At 54.1% G+C, this 19,630-nt stretch overlaps 1 protein-coding gene across 1 annotated transcript in view; it reads right to left on the bottom strand.

Moving 5' to 3' along the window:
- TESC (tescalcin) overlaps positions 1 to 19,630 on the bottom strand; it is a 56,494-nt gene that overhangs the window by 18,734 nt on the left and 18,130 nt on the right. Inside the window, 3 exon segments of the mRNA XM_032472238.1 lie at positions 351 to 490; positions 5,927 to 6,007; positions 19,397 to 19,466. Of these exon segments, the coding sequence (XP_032328129.1) occupies positions 351 to 490; positions 5,927 to 6,007; positions 19,397 to 19,466 (291 nt within the window).

The raw sequence follows: 19,630 nt of genomic DNA, 5'->3' as shown, positions 1-19,630 counted from the left end.
CCGTGACTAAACTTGCTCAGAAGCCCAGGGCCAGCGGAGGCTCCTCTGGGACAGACGGTCCCCACGGAGGCCGCCCAGTGAAGCTGCGTAGGGTGGTGGGGGATGGGCCAGGGAGGCGGAGAAAGGAACTTCTCCAGCATCCCTGACTGCCTGGGTGATCTCATCCAGCCTCAGAACCACCCGTGTCCACAGCTCTCATCCCCACCACCAGGTCCGAGGTCACCCGGCTGCTTAGTGTTGGGACCAGGACTGATGGCTCTTTTCCCATCACCCACACACCCCTTCTAGTCCCAGAAAACCACCAGCTGCTGGGTCAAGTGTGCCCTGGGGAGGGGACCCAGGACACCCACATCGCAGCTTCTCTTTCCGGCAGAGCTGCACCTGCTCCTCGTCCATGGCGATGTCGATGGGCCGGAAGTAGGACATGATGGTCAGGAAGTCCTCGAAGTTGATCTCATCGGCCAGGCCGCTGGGTCCCTTGCGCAGGTTCCTGCGGGAACAACGAGGGGGTGTCAGAGACACATTAAGAACGGACTCTTGTCCTTTGGCTGCCAACAGCTCTCAAGAACCCAGCCCTTCCGGGCACATGCACCGCCTACGATGGCTGTCCCAGCCTTGGGTTCTGTTTCCCAGCAACCTGCTCAGGGAAAAACCGGGGCCCCCAGAGGGTTTAGTCCCACCCCGCGCTGCCCTCTCCCAAGAACTCACTGGCTGGGGGGCTGGGACAGGGGGTACACAGTCAACTGCTACTGGGAAGCTGGGAAGGAGGGCTGCCCAGGTGTGCTTCAATGCACAGAGCCAAGCCCTCACACATGGGACACCGAGGCAGTAATTCACCAAGGTATACCTCTAGACTCTTTCCTTTAGATCAGGGGCCAGCAGCCTGCAGCCTGGGGGCCAAATCCCACCTGCCACCTATGGCCCATGAGCTAAGAAAGGTTTTTACGTTTTTATACAGTTGAAAAAAATGTTTGAAAAGAATTTAAAAAAAAAAAAAAGAATCGTACCTCATGGCAAGTGGAATCTACATGAAATTCAAATTTCAGCCTCCATAAATAAAGTTTTATTGGCACACAGCCAGGCCCATTCATTTACATATGTGGCTGTGTTCAAGCTAGGAAGACAGAGTTGAGCAGTTGTGACGGAGACCATGCGGCCCACAAAGCCTAAAATATTTACTCTCTGGCCTTTTAGAGAAAAAGTTTGCCAATTCCTGCTCTCTCTTGGCTGTCTGAAACTCCAGCACAGTGATCAGTTGCAGGCAGCTCTGAGATCATCTGTTTCCTACCAGAGAGGCAATGTTCACCTGTGGCTGCAGGTTTTCTAATATGTCAGGGCAGGTTTGAGGTTGTCTGTATGCAGGTGCTTTTCTGAAGGGGCAGCGCCCCGCAGGCTGGGTCTGCCCCATGCCTAGCACACGGCGGGGACTCAGCCAGTGTGTGAGTGCGTCAAGAGGCCATCGGGCACAGGTCCTGGCGGAGAAGAGTTTTGAGAAAACAACCTGGAGACGACTTGCACCAAACATGGGCTCCTGACCCATCGCTGTCAAACCCCCTTCACTGACTGACTCCCTCAGGGCCAGGCTGCCAGCGGGCTGACCGGCTGAGGGCTCCCCCTGCCCTCACTGTGCATCCTCGCAAAGAGATAGCCCCCGGCTGGCCCGGGATGACTCACAGTCAAGGGCTAGTGCTTCTCAAATGCACCTGGGCCCCACCTGGGGTCAGGACCACACATTCGCGGGTCTCTCGTAAGGGGTCCACCTTCTCCTTTTCGAGTACCGCCCCTGAAGTGTGCAGCACACTTCACAGTTTAGAAATCTCACTGCTCCCAATCTGATTTTCCATAAAGAGGTGGCGACCAAGCCTGGAACAGGGAAGGCAGGTTGTGAAACAAGAAATCAGAGAGATGAGGTGAGATCGTCCCTGGACTGAGGAAACCTAGTCTTTGAACGTTTTTCTCCATCTTCCCTGAAAGCTTCTATCTTACAAAGGTTTCCCTACTGCTCCTCCAGACAGATGTTCAATAATCTGAGTTCTTGCTGTTAGGGGCACAGACCACACTTACAGGGAGTAAAAATAGCCCTGGGATTTTCCAGACTCCTCTGAGGTACTTTTTGCTGCTGGGTTGCACGTCCTTCTCAAGGAGCTCAGACTGTAGTGAGAGGGATGAAGATGAGCTCAGGGGGGACACATGACAGGCCCAGGAGCAGGGAGGCCACATCTGTGTCCTTTTCAGGGCAGGTCGAGACCAGGCTGCTTCAGCATCAGGACCCGATTCAGGGGCGAGGGGTCCCTTCCCCTCCTAGTGTCCCTGGTGGGGGGAGCGGTCCACACGGGCCCACATCATGGGCTTTAAAGGCAACGAGAGTGCAGAGGCCGAGGAAACCCAGACATAGCACCTGGAGCCAGACCTACCTGCTCTCCACTCTATTTCCAAAACAGGGCACCCAAGGCCAGGGTTGGCAGATGGAAGAATGGGGGCTACATCCAAATCTGCAGCCCAGCACGAGAGCATTGATTTACAGCAGTGTTTTTGCTTCCTTAACTCCATGACCCAGTAAGGAACAGAGCTCTTGGAGGTAGGGCGGACCCCACCCAAACTGCCCTCTAGGACTGGCTTTTTGGCTTTTCCGATCACTGTCCGGTCCCCAAATCATCTTAGGAAGCAAGGCAGATACTGCTATTTCTTGAAAGGAATATCTCATCTCCAGCCCCTCCCTCCCCTCCTTGTCAGCACTTACAGGGCGAGATGTGGAGGGTGCGAGCGCTCTGAGCTGTTCTGGGTCTGGACGGGAAGCCGTTCCTTAACTTGCCCCTCCTTGGTGACTTCTGGGCTGCCTGACTCACCTGGCGCCTCCCTTTCTCCTCACTGTGTCTCTAAGCAGCTGCCCAAGGCTGAGGTCCCAGGACCTACGGGGGGAGGCCATGCCCTCTTCCCTCCCGCATCACCTTCCGATGGCAACTCCCCACAGCAGGTGCCTCACGAGCTGCCCGTGCTGCAGACCAGGAGGCCCTTGCTCCCTCCCCATCACATCCAGTCAGTCACCAGTTTCACTCCTGAGCTTTGCAAAAAGGACATCAGACTCTGTGGCTCCCCCGCTCGATGCCCTTTGGAAGTTCCTCCAGCTCTCGGAGGGACCCGCCCAGCCCAGCCCAGCCCCCACTCAGGGGCCCGGAGGCTTGTTTCAATGTCCACCTTCTGGACACTCAACATCCCTGATCGACTAAGGCCTCTTCCCCCATCCCTCAGGGGGCTCTGCGCCTGCACCTGCCCTCAACAGCTCTATCCTAACTTCAGAGGCTCCAAGTAGAGGTCTCTCCTGCCCCCGACTGCGCACTGTGGACTCAGGTTTCAGCTCCGGTCCTGCCCACACCCCGATCCCTCGGCAGAGGCTGCGCTCATGGCCACACCTGAATTCCACCCTAAGAGCTAAAAACAACTCCTGGATCTGTTGCCGGCTCCCACAGGTGACCACTGAGGGCAGATTTGTTTTAAGAAATAATTACATATAGTGAAAGGTACAAATCTCACGTTTGGACCAACGTGTGCACCTGTGAAACCTGGCCCCCAGTTAGGAGACCGGAGGCTCCCCCCTTGCCCCTCTCCAGTCTGACCAAGCTCCCTCCTTAGGGTGGCAGCGAGGACGGGAGGACCAGGCCTGCCAGGCTCTTGGCCCCAGGTGGGCTCCACAGGCTGGGGGAAGCGGGGTTCGCCAGTACCTCCAGGGCTGGCATCCTCTCCACGCCCAGAACCCTGGGAAACACCAGTCCCTCCAGCTCCACCCACAGAAGGCTGGGTCCCCGCCAACGTCACACCTGGCCAAGTGTGCATCCAGTGTTTTGGAAACAAGCCTTGTAGACACGTACGAGCCGGCACACGAACACACAAACACACACGCAGGCACATATACCCTCTTCTCACACCAGGTGCCCACGAGGCTCTGGTCACTTTTCACGGCCTTCCTGGGAGGCCTCCAGCCCAGACAGCCACGTCCTCACCCACCCGGGTACCTCCCGGCTCCGCTACCTCTTCTGCTCTGCCTCCTGCCCTCCAGGCCTCCCTCTGAGATTCCGAAGGCAGAACCAGGATGAACAAGGAGAGAGGGGCACTGGACCCCATCACTGATCTGTCACTGACTGTGTGACTTCAAAGATTCCCCCTTTGGCAAATGTGACAATTTGCTGTAAAGATTCCTCTGGTACAGACTCTCTCACCCCCACCCCTAGACCCGACCTACCTCTGTCCTGTTATCCCCTCTCAGGTGTCTCAAAGCTGCCTACCGCAACCCTCCACTCAGGAGCCCTGGCTCCAGCCTGGCGGACCCTGGCTTCAGTCCCCATCTGTAAGATGCAAACCAGGTTCATGCTCTGCACCCCACCTTAAAGCCCATCAGCACCCCACTGCTGCTCTGAGGTTGAAGTCAAGACCCCTCTTGCTGATTTAAGAGCTGCACAATGCAGTCCTGTCCACCCGACACCTCTCTGTGCTCCAGCCAGGCCTCCTCTCTGCCACTCACAGTCCTATACTCTGTGCCACAGGCCCTTTGCACATGCAGTTCTGTTCTCTCTCTGCTTTGCCTAGTTGACTCTCGGGCACTCTTTCCTCAGGGCTCGCCCTGTGGGCCCTGGAGGAAGGCCTCTGCATTTTCTGGGGCAGCCTGAGGAACCCCTAACCCTACCCCATGAACAGATGAGGCTCAGAGTCTTGCTTGGGGCCCCACAGCTGTGGCAGAACCAGAGCTGGGCAGTTCAGGCTCACACAACTTGAAACCTCTCCTGGGAAGTCCCTACCCATTACATGGCCTCAGCAGGTCCTATCCCCTCCTACCTATTTCCTCTTTCCTCTTTCTGCCAGTGCTCTGTTTCTTAGTGATCTCTGCGGACACAGGGTGTCAGGCCTGGGGCCCTGGTGTGTTTGTCCACAGGCTGCTGCAGCCTGAGGAGGGTGTGCCCACCTTCCACCTCTCAACCAAGCCTCAGACATGTGATCTCCATCCAATCACGTGAGTATTTCAACTCCGACCACACTAGACGTCTGGGGCCATAAACTCTGGTCTCAGCCTCAGCTCTGGGACGCTGTCCTTCTCTGCCTCAGTTTCTCCATCTATAAGCCAGAATGATGAGCCCAATGACAGCTACCCCAGATCTTCAACAAGCACCATCTCAGCGCAGCCTCAGAGCGACCATGAGAGTCAGGTGCTATCATTACCTCCATTCTGTATATGAGGGAACTGAAGCAGCCTCCAAGAAGCCCCCAGTGACCCCTGCCTCCTGGTATGCATGCACCTGTACAGTGCCCCCTCCAAGTTTGGGGTGACCTAGTGACTCACTTCTGATGAAGAGAATATAGCAAAAGTGATGGGAGGTTTTGCAAGATTAAGTTACCAAAAGATGGTGTCTTCCATCCCAGATGCCCGATCTCTCTCCCTCTCTCTCACTGGAACATCTGACTGGGGGAAGCCAGCTGCCACAAGTGGTATCCCTAGGGACCAGTCCATGAGACGCCTCCAGCCATGTGAGTGAGCTCGGAGGCAGAGCCTCCCCCAGTGGAGCCTTCAAGTGACTGCAGCCCCAGCTGACCCACCCTGAGACCAAGAACCCAGATCCCTGATGCATAGAAATAGTGGGCTAATAAACATGTATTGTTTTAAACTGCTAAGTTTGGGGGGTGATTTGTTACACAGCTATAGCTAACTAATACAGAGGCCTAGAGAGACTGAGTGAGCTGTCCCAAGTCACCCAGCTACGAGTCCAGGCCTGCCAGACCCCGGACCTGTGCTTGTAGCTCCTACCTGACACAGCCCCCTCTTCTCTGTGTCAGCTTAAGGGGCTGTTCTGAGCACACAATTAATGCTAGAACTTACCAAGGCAAAATGCCCCCGCCGAGAACAAAGCCACCCACCATCAGTGGTGCCAGAAGGGCCCACCTGTTGTCGAAGAAGGCACGGATGATTTTGGATCGGATCGGGTTGAGCTCCAGGTCAGGGACGTTGTTGAAATTCTCCTTGCTTTGTTCCAAGGAGGAGAGGCACCAGGGAAAAGAATGAGAAAAGAAAGTGATGTCAGAGGGCGTGTTCATCGCTTATCAACTGTGATTTTTATCCTGAGCAGGTCCCATGAGAACAGAGTTGAGAGATAAGACTGGAGTGTTCTGCGTTGATCTGCCTCCTTGTCTGACCTTCGGGCTGGTGGGAGCAGGGAGGGTCTTTGCGCATCTGATAAAGGTCCTGGACATCCACCCACCCCACCCAGGAAGACACAGCAACACAAGATCAGCACCCCATTCCAAGGTGTCAGAGGTCCCCCCAAGGCCCGTCGCAGACCCCAGGTAGGGAAGCCCCACATTGGGCCTTCTGGAATTGGAGCAGCAGGATGCTGGCTTGGAGACCTGGAAGACAGTCTGGCAGGTCCTCAACGGGTGAAACGTGGAGTTACCATGTGACCCAGTGACTCCACTCCCAGGTATATACCTGGGTATACACCCCAGAGAAATGGAAACATCCATCCACATAAAAACTTGTCCGTGAATGTTCAGAGCAGCATTCCTCCTAACAGCCATAAAGTACAACCATCTCAAGTGTCTACCAACAGGTAACTGAAGAAACATGATCTACTCATACAATGGAGTATTATTCAGCCGTAAAAAGAAATGAACTATGGACGCATGCTACAACACGGGCAGACCTTGGGGACAAAGATGCTAAGTGAAAGAAGCCAGACACAAAAAGCCACACAATGTATGATTTCATTTATATGAAATGTTTGAGATAAGTAAATTCACAGAGACTGAAAGGAGATTACTGGTTGCCAGAGGCTGGGGGTTGGGAGTGATGGAGAATGGTGGCTAAATTCTTTGGGGGATGATGAAAATGCTGTGAAACTGATCATGGCGATGGATGCATAACTCTATATAAACACACCAGAAGCCATTGCATTGCACATTTAGTGGGTGAGTGTAAGGTATGTGAACTATGTTTCAGTAAAGCTGTTAAAAAAAAAAGAGATGTTTGCAGGAGAGGGTGAATTTCAAACCCGACCGACAGCTCTGTTGCCGGCCACAGGTGTCGCGGGGTCCTGGAGGCTGCGGGTTTGCAGGCAACCTGACCTGCCCACAGGAGACCCTTCTTTGTTCTCAGAATCTGCTTCCTGCTTACTTTGTCTTCTGCTCTGTGGACAATGGGCAGGGGCCTTGGAAAGGCCCTCGGGCACCAGCGGTAATCCCCAAGAACAAGGAGGCAGACCCAGAGCGGGGGTGGGGAGGTGGGAGGATTTTAGCTACTTAAAACAAGAATGTCCAGGGATCCTCAGATTCAGAACTTAAAACGAGAAACAGCCCATGCCGGGAAGGAGGAAGTGCCACATGTGGAGAATTAGGTGCCAGCTGAGCTGGAAGGCTCTTTGAGCTCACAGCTGGCCCTTGTCCTGCCCCATCTTACAGATGGGGAGGCTGAGGCTCAGAGAGGAAAAGCAGGACCGAGTCCCAGGGCTCCGTTCCCACCTGCCCCCTGTGTTTTCTCCATCTCGGTGCGGCTGCCCGCCCCTCTCCCCAGTGCTCCTGTGAAGGAAAAACCGGGCTGGTCTAACAAGATAACTCACAAGTCTAGGAATGTGAAGGAGAGGCTGGGCTGGGCTAACAAGATAACTCACAAGTCTAAGTATTGGAATACTGATCTGAGTTCTGCTGGACTAACTTGTAAATCTAAGTTAATTAGTGTTGGTTTGCTGTTTATATTTTTTTGCTAGCCAGCTGGGTTTTCAAAGATACATATCTGGCTTTGGAATGTTGGCTTGCTGCCTCCCCGCCTCCACTTTTGTGTTAATGATGCTGCTAAAGCTGTTCCATGCCTATTGGCCAAATACCCCAAGCTTGTACTTTACCCTATAAAACCTCACGCGCACGTCTTGGAGGTGCTCAGAGCTTCGGAGCAGAAGCCCCTCTGAGCCCGCCGGCGTAATACATCTGAGTGCTCCAGCCCTCCGAGTGGTGCTTGTTTCTTGGCTGGCCTGTCGTTTCCGTAACACTCCCAGCCTGGCTTGCTTTCAGCAACTGGCCAAACCCAGGAGCCAGCGTCAGTGGACACCAACACTTTAGATTCCTGGGGGCTCAGTTCTGAAGGAGGCAACACGCTCGAGCACCTGGCCTGCACCAACGGAATATTATTTGGCCGAGAAAGGGATGCAGTAGTCAGTAAAAGACGCCAGACACAAAAGGCCACGTATGATACGATTCCATTTACATCCACAGAGACAGAGAGCAGACTGGTGGATGCCTGGGGCAGGGGGACAGTGGACTCAGTCAGCACAGGGTTTCTTTTGGGGCTGATGAAAATGTTCTAAAATTGACTGCAGACTTTAAATGGGTACATTGTACTACATGTGAATTATATCTCAATAGAGCTGTTTTAAAATGCTCCCCAAATATTTTTAAAAACCAAAAAAAGCAGAGAACGCTGCTCTACGGCTCCAATGATATAAAGAACAAAGTGTAGGACACGAATCTTGTGGTTCAAAGTCCAGTTAATGGTCAACTATCTCCGGGGATGGTGACTAGGCGGGAGCAGGAGGGGGCTCTTGGGGCTGAGAAAGTTCCGCTCTTGAGCTGGGTTTGGGGTCCCAGGTGTTTCCGTCTGTGAAAGATCGTCTCACTGGCACGGCACAGTCCACTCTGCCTGAGCACGGACCCCATCCTCCCTCCCTCCTCATCAGTGGGAAGCAACCGCAGGCGGAAACAGATGGAAAACGCAGAGCCCCCAGAATGGGAACAGGTCAGGTCAAAGGGGCCGTGGGGAGCTTGGGAGAACGGAAAGGAAGCAACCAGCTGCTACGTGGGCGTCAGCACGAGACCCCAAGCCCTCTCTGGCTTTCACTGTTCGAGACCCCAAGCCCTCTCTGGCTTTCACTGTTCAGCAGTCCTGGCTACTGTTTAACCCTTCCTGAGCCTCCGTCTCCTCATCTGTGAAGTGGGCACACCTCTGGAATCACACCTGGGTTCTACCAGCTCTGCCACCTGAGACAAGTGACTTAGCCTCTCTGAGGCCCCGTGTGCTCCTCTGCAAACAGGAGCCTCACAAGGCTGTCATGTGCTTGCGTGCGAGGAAGTCTGGAACGCACTCAGCACGGGGCCTGGAGAGGAGTGAGGGCTCCACGGACAGAGGCTTCTGGGCACCCCAGGCCATGGGGGTGGGACTCTCATTCCCGCAGCACCGCATCCTCAGGGCCTTGCATGGTCAACACACGGCAGTGCGGAACAGACAGCGGAGCGGAAGGGACTGTGGGGGCGGGCAGGGCACCTGGCCTGCGCCAGGCTGGCTCCTTCCCCAGGTGTCCACACCTTCCACCGCCCCCAGGAGCTCTCCATCTGCAGGTCCTTGCAGAGCATCACAAGCCGGCTCTGCCTTGTTAAGCACTGGAAGGGGCTCTCAGGGGAGCTGTCCCCCAGGGTTGCTGGAAGGATCACGTTCAGGGACACAGCTGGGAAGTGGGTCTGGTTAATTCCCCAGGAAGGACAGAGGCCAAACACAGGGAAACTGCAGATTCTGGGGGCCTGGGGGAAACCCCACCCCTACGCGTGTGAAGGCACGAAGGGACCCGCCAGCAGCATCCCCCCCACCAGGCACCAGGAGTCCCCACAAAGGGGCAGAGGGACCCTGGGCTGATGTGGGAAAGAGAAAGAGAGCAGACAGCAGTGGCCCAGGAGGACAGAGGGAGAAAGACCTCAAAGAGCCTGACTGTGTGTCTGGAGAAGATAATTAACAGCTTAAAAGAGGTCTGACCTCCCACTGACAGCAGAGGAGCTGAGGCAGATGCTAGGAATCCAGCTGGGGACACCGTCCCAGGGCCCTGACCTCACAGCCCCTGGCAGGTCTGTGCAGGTGTCTCTGAACCCCAGCCCCCTTTCTCCACAAGCAGCTGCTAGAACCACACTCAAATCTCCTCTCTCCCTCAGCACAGGCACCTCACCGACTCTCCAAACATCAGTTTCTGAATCTGTGAATTGGGTCCAGACCCAGCACCTCCAATATCAAAGGGGATGTGAAGTCAAGCACACCTGGGGGCCAGTCCGGGCTCGGCCCCTGACCAGGCACATGGCCTTAGGTGAGACACTGCATGTCATCTGTAAAATGGGGATCGGGGAATATCTGGGTAGCACCATGGGGTTAATGAGATGACTAAATGAGTAACGCACGTAAGGAACTTAGCGTGCTGCCTGACACACAGTGAGCTCTTCATTTTGAAATGATGATGATGACAGTAGCAGCCGACCTTCTATGTACTCCCAAGATGCCAGGTACTGTTCCGAGAGCTTTACGCTACTATCCTGCAAGGTAGGAGCATACCTGAAAGATGAGGAAACTCACTGCTAAGAGCGATGCCCCCGATGGATGTGGCACATGGAAGCTCCGGCCGGGAGCAGCTTCTCCCAAGAGCTCTGCCTGGCTATCTGGTCCCGGGGGAGCAGTTCCCAGGTATTTGCCAACCTCCCTTTTCAACAAGTTGAGTGCAGGTCTTGAGACCAGAGGCTGGAAAGGCTAACCACAGTTTAAGGCGTTTGCCTGGGGACCGGGGCTTTCCTGCCAGAATCTTTTGTGTGAAGGCACGTGACTAGGAGAAGCACCTGATGGGTGGTGTACAGAATTCTTGGCCCTTCTCAAACATGAACTTGCATGTGGATCCCAGGAATTGTGGTAAAAATGCAGGTTCTGCTTCAATAGTCCTATAAAGGCCGGTTTCGGTCTCATTTTCCTTCCTCCCCACCTGCCCCAGGTGCCCACGGGGCTGGTCAAACCAGCTCAGCCGAAGGCCTCTCCCCCACCACCCGTGGGAACAGCTCTGCCTCACCCTGAGCCCAGGACTGGGGGCGGGGCTGATGCTCGGCACCCAGTGGTCCAGTGATGCTGCCTCAGTGACCAGTGGGGAGGGGTTTGCCCACCAGGGCCCTAGGGCGGTCCACCTGCTATGGGGGTTTTTTAATTTACTTTTTTTTAATGGGGAAGGGGGTAATTAGGTTTTTTATTTAGTTATTTATTTCAGTGGAGGTACTGGGGATTGAACCCAGGACCTCGTGCATGCTACGCACGACGTGCTCTACCACTGAGCTATATCCTCCCCCTTCTCTGGGTTTTAAACTTTCCCCCTCAAGTTTCCCAAGCCAGGCTGAGTGCTCTTGTGAACTCAGCCCCGTTTAATCACTCCCACACCCAATGAGGGACGATGTCAATGACCCCCATTTTATAGGCAAGAAAATGAGGCCCAGAGAGGGGGAGGGACTAAGCCACAGACACACAGCTAGCAGAGGAGCTTTGAATCCGGCTCTACCACCCCGTGCACGTCCTCACACTTATTACTTCCTTTGGGCTGTTCGTTTTTACTTTAAAGAGAACAAGAGAGAGCTTCTTGGGGCATCTGCTCGCACCCAGCCCTGAGATGCCCCATCCGGAACCCTGAACGTGGGCAAGACAAGCGTCCAGCCCACAACGGAAGGAATGACTGAAAACCACGAAGGAGGGTGGGCCGGGCGCTTCCTCCTGCCTCGTGGTGTGGGTTGGTTTCCGGAGGCTTTGAGGCTCAGCTCAACTGCAAAGTTCTCTCTGCTGGTTTGGGACTCAGGCTGCCCCCAACCACTGCCAGGGCTTACCGGCCTCCGAGCTGGGGAGGATTCTCAGCCTGGAACTCGGGCCTCCCTGCTCTCTGGGGGTCCAGGGCTTCCCACATCAAGAAAGGCCACTGGGCTCTCCCCTCCGCAGGCTGCTTGCCCTGCGCTTCCCAACTCCCTCCTTGCGCTTAGGGTTTAGCTTGTGATGTTTAAACAGCGGGGGGGGGGGGGGGGGGGGACTGGGGCTCCCCTCTAGGGGCTGGCGAAGGAGGGAGCACGTCTCATTCAGCACTCCTCTTCCCAGGCAGTGCCGAGCCACTCACGGTGCAGCCCAAACAAGCAGCACCGGGACCACTCAGAAGCTTGTGAGAGATGCAGAGTCTTGGCTGGCCCAAACCCGCTGAATCAGAACCTGCATCCCCAGGATTCCTGTGCAAGTTCGTGTTTGAGAAGCTCCAAGGATTCCTTATACCACCCATCAGGCGGTTCTCCCAGCCATATACCTTTGCACAAAAGATGCTGGCAGGACAGCCCTGGTCCCCCGGCCCCGAGGCAAATGTCTCTTTCAAAAGCTGGGCCAGCACCAACCAGCAAAGCCATTCCTCCCCAGTACACACTTTCTCCATGCCTGGGCCCGGCCAGCCTCCCAACACCTGTCATGTCCTCATCACAGGGACAGTGACCTGCATTCCAGCACCTTCCACGTCCCAGGCACTGTTCGGGTGCTGGCTTCAGCAGCCATGGGACAGACACGATGCCTCCTGGGGTTCTAGCTGGGGAAATGATACAGACAGAAAACGGTATCTCAGGCAGAGAGAAGCACTTCGAAGACAAACCAAGCAGCCTGGGGATGGAGGAGACACAGGGAGCCAGTGAAAGTCTCAGTGGGATGTTCAGGGAAGGCCTCACGGTGAGACATGAGCACAGACCTGAAGGAGGCAAGTTCTCAGTCCCAGGGGACGCTTGGTGACGTCTGCAGACATTTTTGGTCGTCACATTAGGAAAAGGTGCCACTGGCGGCTAGTGGGTAGAGGTCAGGGGCGGTGCTCAGCATCCTACAATATAGATGACGCCCCCCAGCCCTGCCCCAACAAGAATGACCTAGTGCCAGTGGAAACCCTACCCTGGGGAAAAGCATTCTAGAAAGAAGGAACGGCCCATGCTACAGCCCTGAGGCTGGAACAGCAAGAATGTCCACGTGGCTGGAACAGAAGGAGTAAAAGGAAGACGGTCAGGAGGTCAGAGGGGTGGTGAGACCCACCGCACAGGGATGTGCAGGACACGCATGGACCAGGCGGCTGTGACTTCATTTTACCTGGTGAGATGGAGCATAGAGCAGGGAAGAGCCATTTTCGTAGGCTCCCTGTGCATCGCTGTGAGAACAGGAGGAGGAGGTCCAGGGGAGGCTGCTGGATCGTCCGGAGGAGGGACATCTGGGAGGACGAGAGGGTCAACTCGGGACATGTTAAGTGTGAGATGGCCTTGGGACATCAAGTGGATGGGCAGTGGCTACGTGAGCCAAGTTCAGAGGAGGTGTCCCGGCCAGAGATAGGAATTTGGGAGTAAACATCCAGGTGGTATTTCAAGTCAGGGAGGAGTCCTTGCTACAGCCAAGACGGACCTCTGTAATCTGCCCCCAACTCCGTCCTCTCACCACTCAGGCTGACAGAGCTGGGTCCCACCTCTGCCCGGAGCACCCTGCCCGCTTCCCTCTGCACACGGGCTCCTCCTCCCCATTCGGCTCTCAGCCCCAACGCGGCCACCTCCGAGGAGCCTTCACCGACCACCTATCCCAAGGTCCACCTTCTCACAGTGCTCCCAGGGGATTCCCCTGTCTGCCCCGTTTCCTTCCTTTGTCACCGTAGATAATGAACTTGCTTGTATGCCAGTTACCTCTGTCTCTTTCTCTCTCTCTCTCACACACACATGCACATCCACCTGAACAGAAGCCACCACGAGGAGCAGAGGGAGCCTCCCTTCTAATTTCATGTCCTTGGAACTATAACCCTCTGTGGAAGGCCGCCTAATGCCTACTTTTGTAAAGCAAGGACTGAGTCAAGTATTAACCATCTTGGGATGTCTCTCAAAATTTTTTTATTTGAGTCCCCGCTAGTAAATTTAAAACCATTGAGAAAGCGTCTCCCTGCTCCGGGGGACACCTGGGCGCCCTTCCACACCAAGCTGACGTCTCAGGGCACCCCTTCTCACCTCTGACTTCACACTCTCGCCTGAGCAGGTGGGAGAGCCCTGGGGCTGCTCACACCCTCGTTTCCTGGGCAGTTTTACAAGTGACTGTGGGATTTTCTTTGTAAGTGAGCATGCCTCATCCCAGCTGAGGTTTTACAGGGAGGTCTGGTTAACTCCTGGAGGGCATTAAATACTGACAGCAAAACAGCCTCATGATCTAGGCAGGGCCTCAACTCTTTCACTGTCGTGAACACTTCTTCAAATAAAAAAAAAAAAAAAGTGGGCGGAGGGTATAGCTCCGGGTAGAGGGTGTGCTTAGCATGCATGAGGTCCTAGGTTCAATTCCCAGTACCTCCACTTAAAAAAATTAAGTTTAATTTTAAAAAAAAGTAAATATTTAGCTACTTGACAGATGAAAAGCAAAGCAACTGGGTTAAAAAGTGGCTTAATTGGGCAAAAAGCGAGATGATCACAGGGATTCAGGGCTCCAGCTACTCCAAAAGCCAGCCCTGCGGTGGGACCTTGACCGCCATAGCCTCAGCCTCTTCATCTGGACAGTGGGGTGATGGTGGGAAACCTCAGAGAGCCCCCGAGACCCTTGGGACCACATAGGTGCGCGTCCAGCCCAGCCTGGCACACGTGAGCACCCAGCGGAGGGGGGCTGGGCTCCCATGTAGGCTCCTGAGCCTGGCTAACCCCTCACTGGGTAAACGGGAGGCTCTGCTGTGGGACGCAAGACAGGCCCCGGGGGTGGGACTCCTGCTGATGCCCCGGGTCTGGCCCATCAGATCCTGCTCGGCGTGCTGCTGGTGGCACTTGACAGCAAGCGGCCGCATCCTTTTTCTTCCCTGCACACGTCTGTGGTCACGTTCATCCCAGGAGCCACCCCACCTCTGGTGGCTCGGTGAATCTAAAAATATTTCTGCAACGCAGCTCTATCTAATCAGGCGTCCCCCTGACCTGCACCAGTCAGTTTGAAGGATTCCATCACATCTATTTCTGGGGCTTGGTGAGCCCGCCAGACTGTTATCAGGAAGTAAAAGTTACTATTTAGGGGGGAGGGTACCGCTTAAGTGGTAGAGCGCATGCTTGGCATACACAGGGTCCTGAGTTCAATCCCCAGTACCTCTTCTAAAAACCTAATTGCCTCCCCACATAAAATAAAATATATTTTTTAAAAAGGTTGCTGTTTAAAACATTCACTGCAGAAGGGGTCCCACGGACGAAAGTAAAAGGAACAGAAGCCATTACTGTATTTTCCTCACTGTCTACAATTAGCATCTTTTTATTTATGCAGGGTCCTCCCTGCTAGAAAAAAAGCTTTGGAGGACAGAAATCTCTACACCATAGGTGCTCAATAAATGAGTCAGAGGAACATTTTCTATCCTAGCATTTTTCACCAAGAGGCCTCGGAACTCAGTGCTTTGCGATCAGGGGGGATTCAGGTTTGAGGGGCCGTCTTAAAGGAAAAGAATGCAGTATTAGGATTTTGTTTGTTTATTAAACCAGGTGCTGGGCCTTGTAAGGAGCCCACACAGAGTGGGGCCCTGACACACTGGCTGTGAAAGCCTCAGGGTAAACTCACCCCTGGATGTCCTTACACGATTTTCAGAAAGAGAGGGGACCTGACCAAACACGGGTAGGAAGTGGTGGATTAAAAATTAAAATTAATTTTGGCAGCTTTTATCTCATGGGATTTTTTAAAAGCTTTATTGTATTTATTAAAGGGGCACCAGTTTGAAAATCCAATTCTTTGTGAAGTTTTAAATGCAACTTACAAATCTTACTAGGCTGTGTATATAAAGTCTGCAGGTGAATGATCACTTTTAAGGGGTCTTTTGCACTAGAAGTATTGAAAAGTCCCAGTGGGACTCTGACAAGCTCTCAGGCAGCTTCACCCTCTGAGAGGGAGAGAGAGAGCTGCCTCCCACACCCTCCCAGACTAGGGGGCTGGAGGTCTTGCTCAGGGGACTCCGGTCCACGACTTTACAAATCTTAATACTAAAGAAACAAAGCACTTTTCTGTGCACTGAAACTCCATAACATCTCAGGGCCTCCTGGACATGCCCAGGGATCAGAGAGGTTGAAGGTCCAGCCTGGGGTCACACAGGAAACCCTTGGCAGAGTTGGGACCAGCTTACAGCCCAGAGTCGCTCATCTCCTTCTGCCCAAGGAGGATGTGCAGGAAAGCCCAAGGGGGCCAGCAAAGCCGCCCCATCACCCTTCCCCAGGCCCTGGAGTGTGGACTCGGATTAGGCAAAGCAGCTCCAGGGCGCTGGGAGGAGGCCCTTGTTCCTGCAGGCCGTTTGCATAAGCACTGCGGTCAGCTGTGTTACCTCCTTCCTGTAGGCCAGGCTGGGCTGTCACCCGGTGTAGCTGACACTACCTGCTGAGCAGAGGCTGCAAGACACCAAAGCAGGCGCTGTGGTGTTGGGAATTATACACCCCACCCAGGATGCTAAGGCCAGAGGGCCTCAGACAGCAGAGCAGGGAGACTGAGGTCCTCACCTGTCACTCGCAAGCCAAAGCCACACCCCCGGCTTCCTTAGAGACTGAATCTCCACACTGGGTTCCAATCCCAGCTCCTCCGCTTATGAGCTGTGTGACCAGGGGCCAGGCGCGTGGCCTCTCTGAGCCTTACTTTCCCACATGCAAAGAGGGGAGACGGGGTGCTCCAAACACTACTTCCCGTGGGGCTGTACAAGACAGAAGTAATGTGCCCCAGCTGTGCAGCACAAACCGTGCTGAAGTACTGAGCTTGTGTCTGTGAACAGTCCCTGTGTGCCAGGCCCTCAGGTAAATTCTTTCGCCAGGAATGTGTAAACCCTGTGAGGGAAATGTTATTACTAACAATGGATCTTGTCTATACCGTGCTTGACACATTACAGAGAACTCTTCTAGTCAATGTACTCACCTACTGGTTCCTCACTTCTTTGTTCTCTCATTCACTCATTCATTTGTTCATTCATTCATTCATTCATTCAACCAACCGACTCCTCCCAGAGCATTTACCCTATTACAAGCCCCAGACTCAGCACTAGAGCCAGGGGGAAAAGACCCAGTTCCTGTTCAAGTGGCTGACAGTCTGTTAGGGCAGGTGGCTGGAAGGGGGGCAGTTACAATTCTGTGCTGTGAATGCTGGGATGAGGCACCCCCAGGAGGAAGCTGGGGGGGGTGCAGGAGGCAGGAGGGTATCTTGGAAGAGGTGGTGGCCACACTGGGAGCTCAGCAAAGCAAAAGCTGAAGACCTTGGTGGACCCTCTTCAGCTAGAGCATGGATGTGACCTTGAGGGCACTGGGGAGCCCCCGAGGGCTGGGGAGCAGGGGCTCCTCACTGGGTCCAAGCAGACGCACACAGGGCTTGCTTGAGGGCAGGGGTGGGAAGGGCAATGCACATGGTGGTCCTTGGGGTCAGTGCACAGGAGACAGGTAAGCGGGATACAAGGTTGCAGGCAGAGCCAATGGCTCACCTTCCCAAGCTCTAGCCTGGCCCCAAGAGGAGTAGGAAGCAGGAGGCTGCACGTGGACCCCTCAGGACCTGTGGGGGTACAGCCTCCACCCAATCAAGCCTAGGGTGGAGTATAGCCTCCACCCAATCAAGCCTAGGGTATACCGGATACCATCCGTGGTGCTGAGTGAGGCAAATCTGACCAAGACTGTACATGCTGGTTAGAAATGCAGAGTCCCAGGCACCACATTTTAGCAAGATTCCTGGGTGATCTGCACACACACTCATGCTGGGAAAGAACCAGTGTGGAGCTCACCGTTTCATCACATCCTTGCAAAGGTCCGCAGGACCCCACCAACAGTGGAATGACACCAGTCCTATCTGCCAAACGCCAAAGAACCCAGCTCAGAGCAGAAGCGTCCTGTACATATCTGCTCATCTTTAATGCTCAAATCAAATCCGCATTCACTTTACAGATGAGGAGACAAGCTCAGAGAAACAGAGCAACTAATACAAAGTTCCCCAGCAAGTGATACAGATGATTCAAATATGGTTTGTTTCCCAAGTCTGGGTTTTCGCCTCTGCTTCCCCCAAGTCTGAAAAGTAAACACGTGTAATTTGAACCTGAGGCCTCTCACCAAGCCAAGACCCATGGACCCCAGACCCATAACTGCGAGCTGCGTGGTGGGCCTGGCCACCAGCACAGGTACTGGCCACCTGGCACAGAGCACGTACCCACCAACTTCTAAAGGAATGAAGGGTGCCCTTGATACTTCCATGTTCCAATATCCAGGTGTTCCCACCTGTCCTCACTCCTCAGCCTGTGACCCCAGGAAGCCCACCTTGCCCTGGGAAACCACTCCACCCTCCACCCCTGCCTGCCTTTGGCGGATGGTACCCAGCCCTGCCCCCTCACAGCTCTGGGAAAAAACAGTTTGCATTTCCAGCCCCTGGGCCACAGTGATTGGCTCAGCCCTGGGCATGTGACTCCCAGCAGAGCCAATGAAAAGCCAGGGAACCTTTTGCTGGTCACTGTTCTGGCTCCTTCACTGGGCTTAGTCAATGAAATGTGTACAATTCAAGAAGTCAGTCCTGACTGCATTTACTTCTGCCTTCAATACAATCAGATTGAGACAGGAGGCCACCAGAACCTAGAGACCACCAGACTCTGAGCTCTGGAAATGGATGCTCTGAGAATACGGCGCACTGGACTAACAACATGCCTTTGTTTAGACAGACGAGAGAAAGTGGATAGTATTTACATGTTGGTTTCTATAAAAACTCAGGTCAAACTTAGGTCTGTTTACTAAGAAAAAATACATTTTCCTGGACTATTAAAAGGTTTAAAGTTCCAACACTGTAACCTTGAGACTCTGAATGTTTATTTTAGGAAACTACATCTGTTAGAAAGTTTGTGGCAGAATGATATTCACCCGATGTTGGAAACACTGCCTGCCATAGTTCAACTTAAAGATTCCTCACCAACTTTGTGATCAGCTCACTGACTAGGACCTCTCACGCACCTGGTTCTAAATAACACAAGTACCACCTAAGACCAAACACACTCTCCTAGAAGAAGGTACACAGTAAGGCATTCTTCCTTATAAAAAAGTAACCCAACCAGCTTCTAAGAGAGTCATGTTAAATACACAATGTAGAAGCGGTGATTTTCCTTGACAGAAACCCGAGGCTGCCAACCACCATCTTGCCTGGGGCTGGAACTACCAACCAGAGGAACCACCAGAGACAAGAGATGTTGTCATGACAACAACCACGCCCCTGAACTGAGCTGCACCACAACCAGTTTGTCTCCAGGTGCCCAGCACTGAGCACAATCCTGGCATTCAACAGGTCCACATTCGTGTCTGGGGTTCCAAAGAAGTCAGGGTCAGGGAGGGGTGGCTAACCAGCTCTTCATCCGCGCCCCCATCTTTACTTACAATGTTCTGATCTCAGTACAAACAGAGATGTGGCTCTTGCCCTCCCACATGAGAACACCTTGTCTAGAAGGGATCAGCAGAATAGCAACCACTACGGGTTTGCCCCCAGGAGACGGGGCATCCCACACGCCTAGCAGCCAGCCAGGGCTCAGGGGAAGACAGAAATGGAAAGAGACATCCCCCAGGGCCACGGCCCTGCCCAGTGCCCACACCCAGCTGCCCCTCTTACCGAATGGTGGGCTGGTCTCCACTCAGCTGCTTAAACCTCCGGTGGAGCTGTTCGATCTGGTCTGAGGAGACTTGAGCAGTAGCAGGAAAGAAAGAAAGAAAGAAAAGTGAGAAAGGCATCACTGACCTCTGAACTCAGAGCTACAGGGGGCAGCCCGGAGCCTCAGCCCCACCCTCCTGCTCCATCCATCCCCACCCATCCAGGCACAGCTGGAGGCAGAAGCCAAGAAGGGGT

Source organism: Camelus ferus, chromosome 32 (assembly GCF_009834535.1).
Source record: "Camelus ferus isolate YT-003-E chromosome 32, BCGSAC_Cfer_1.0, whole genome shotgun sequence".
In the NCBI taxonomy this organism is placed as follows: Eukaryota; Metazoa; Chordata; class Mammalia; order Artiodactyla; family Camelidae; genus Camelus; species Camelus ferus.
The sequence above is the reverse complement of the archived record's forward strand: the minus strand, read 5'-3'. Positions and strand labels throughout refer to the sequence as shown.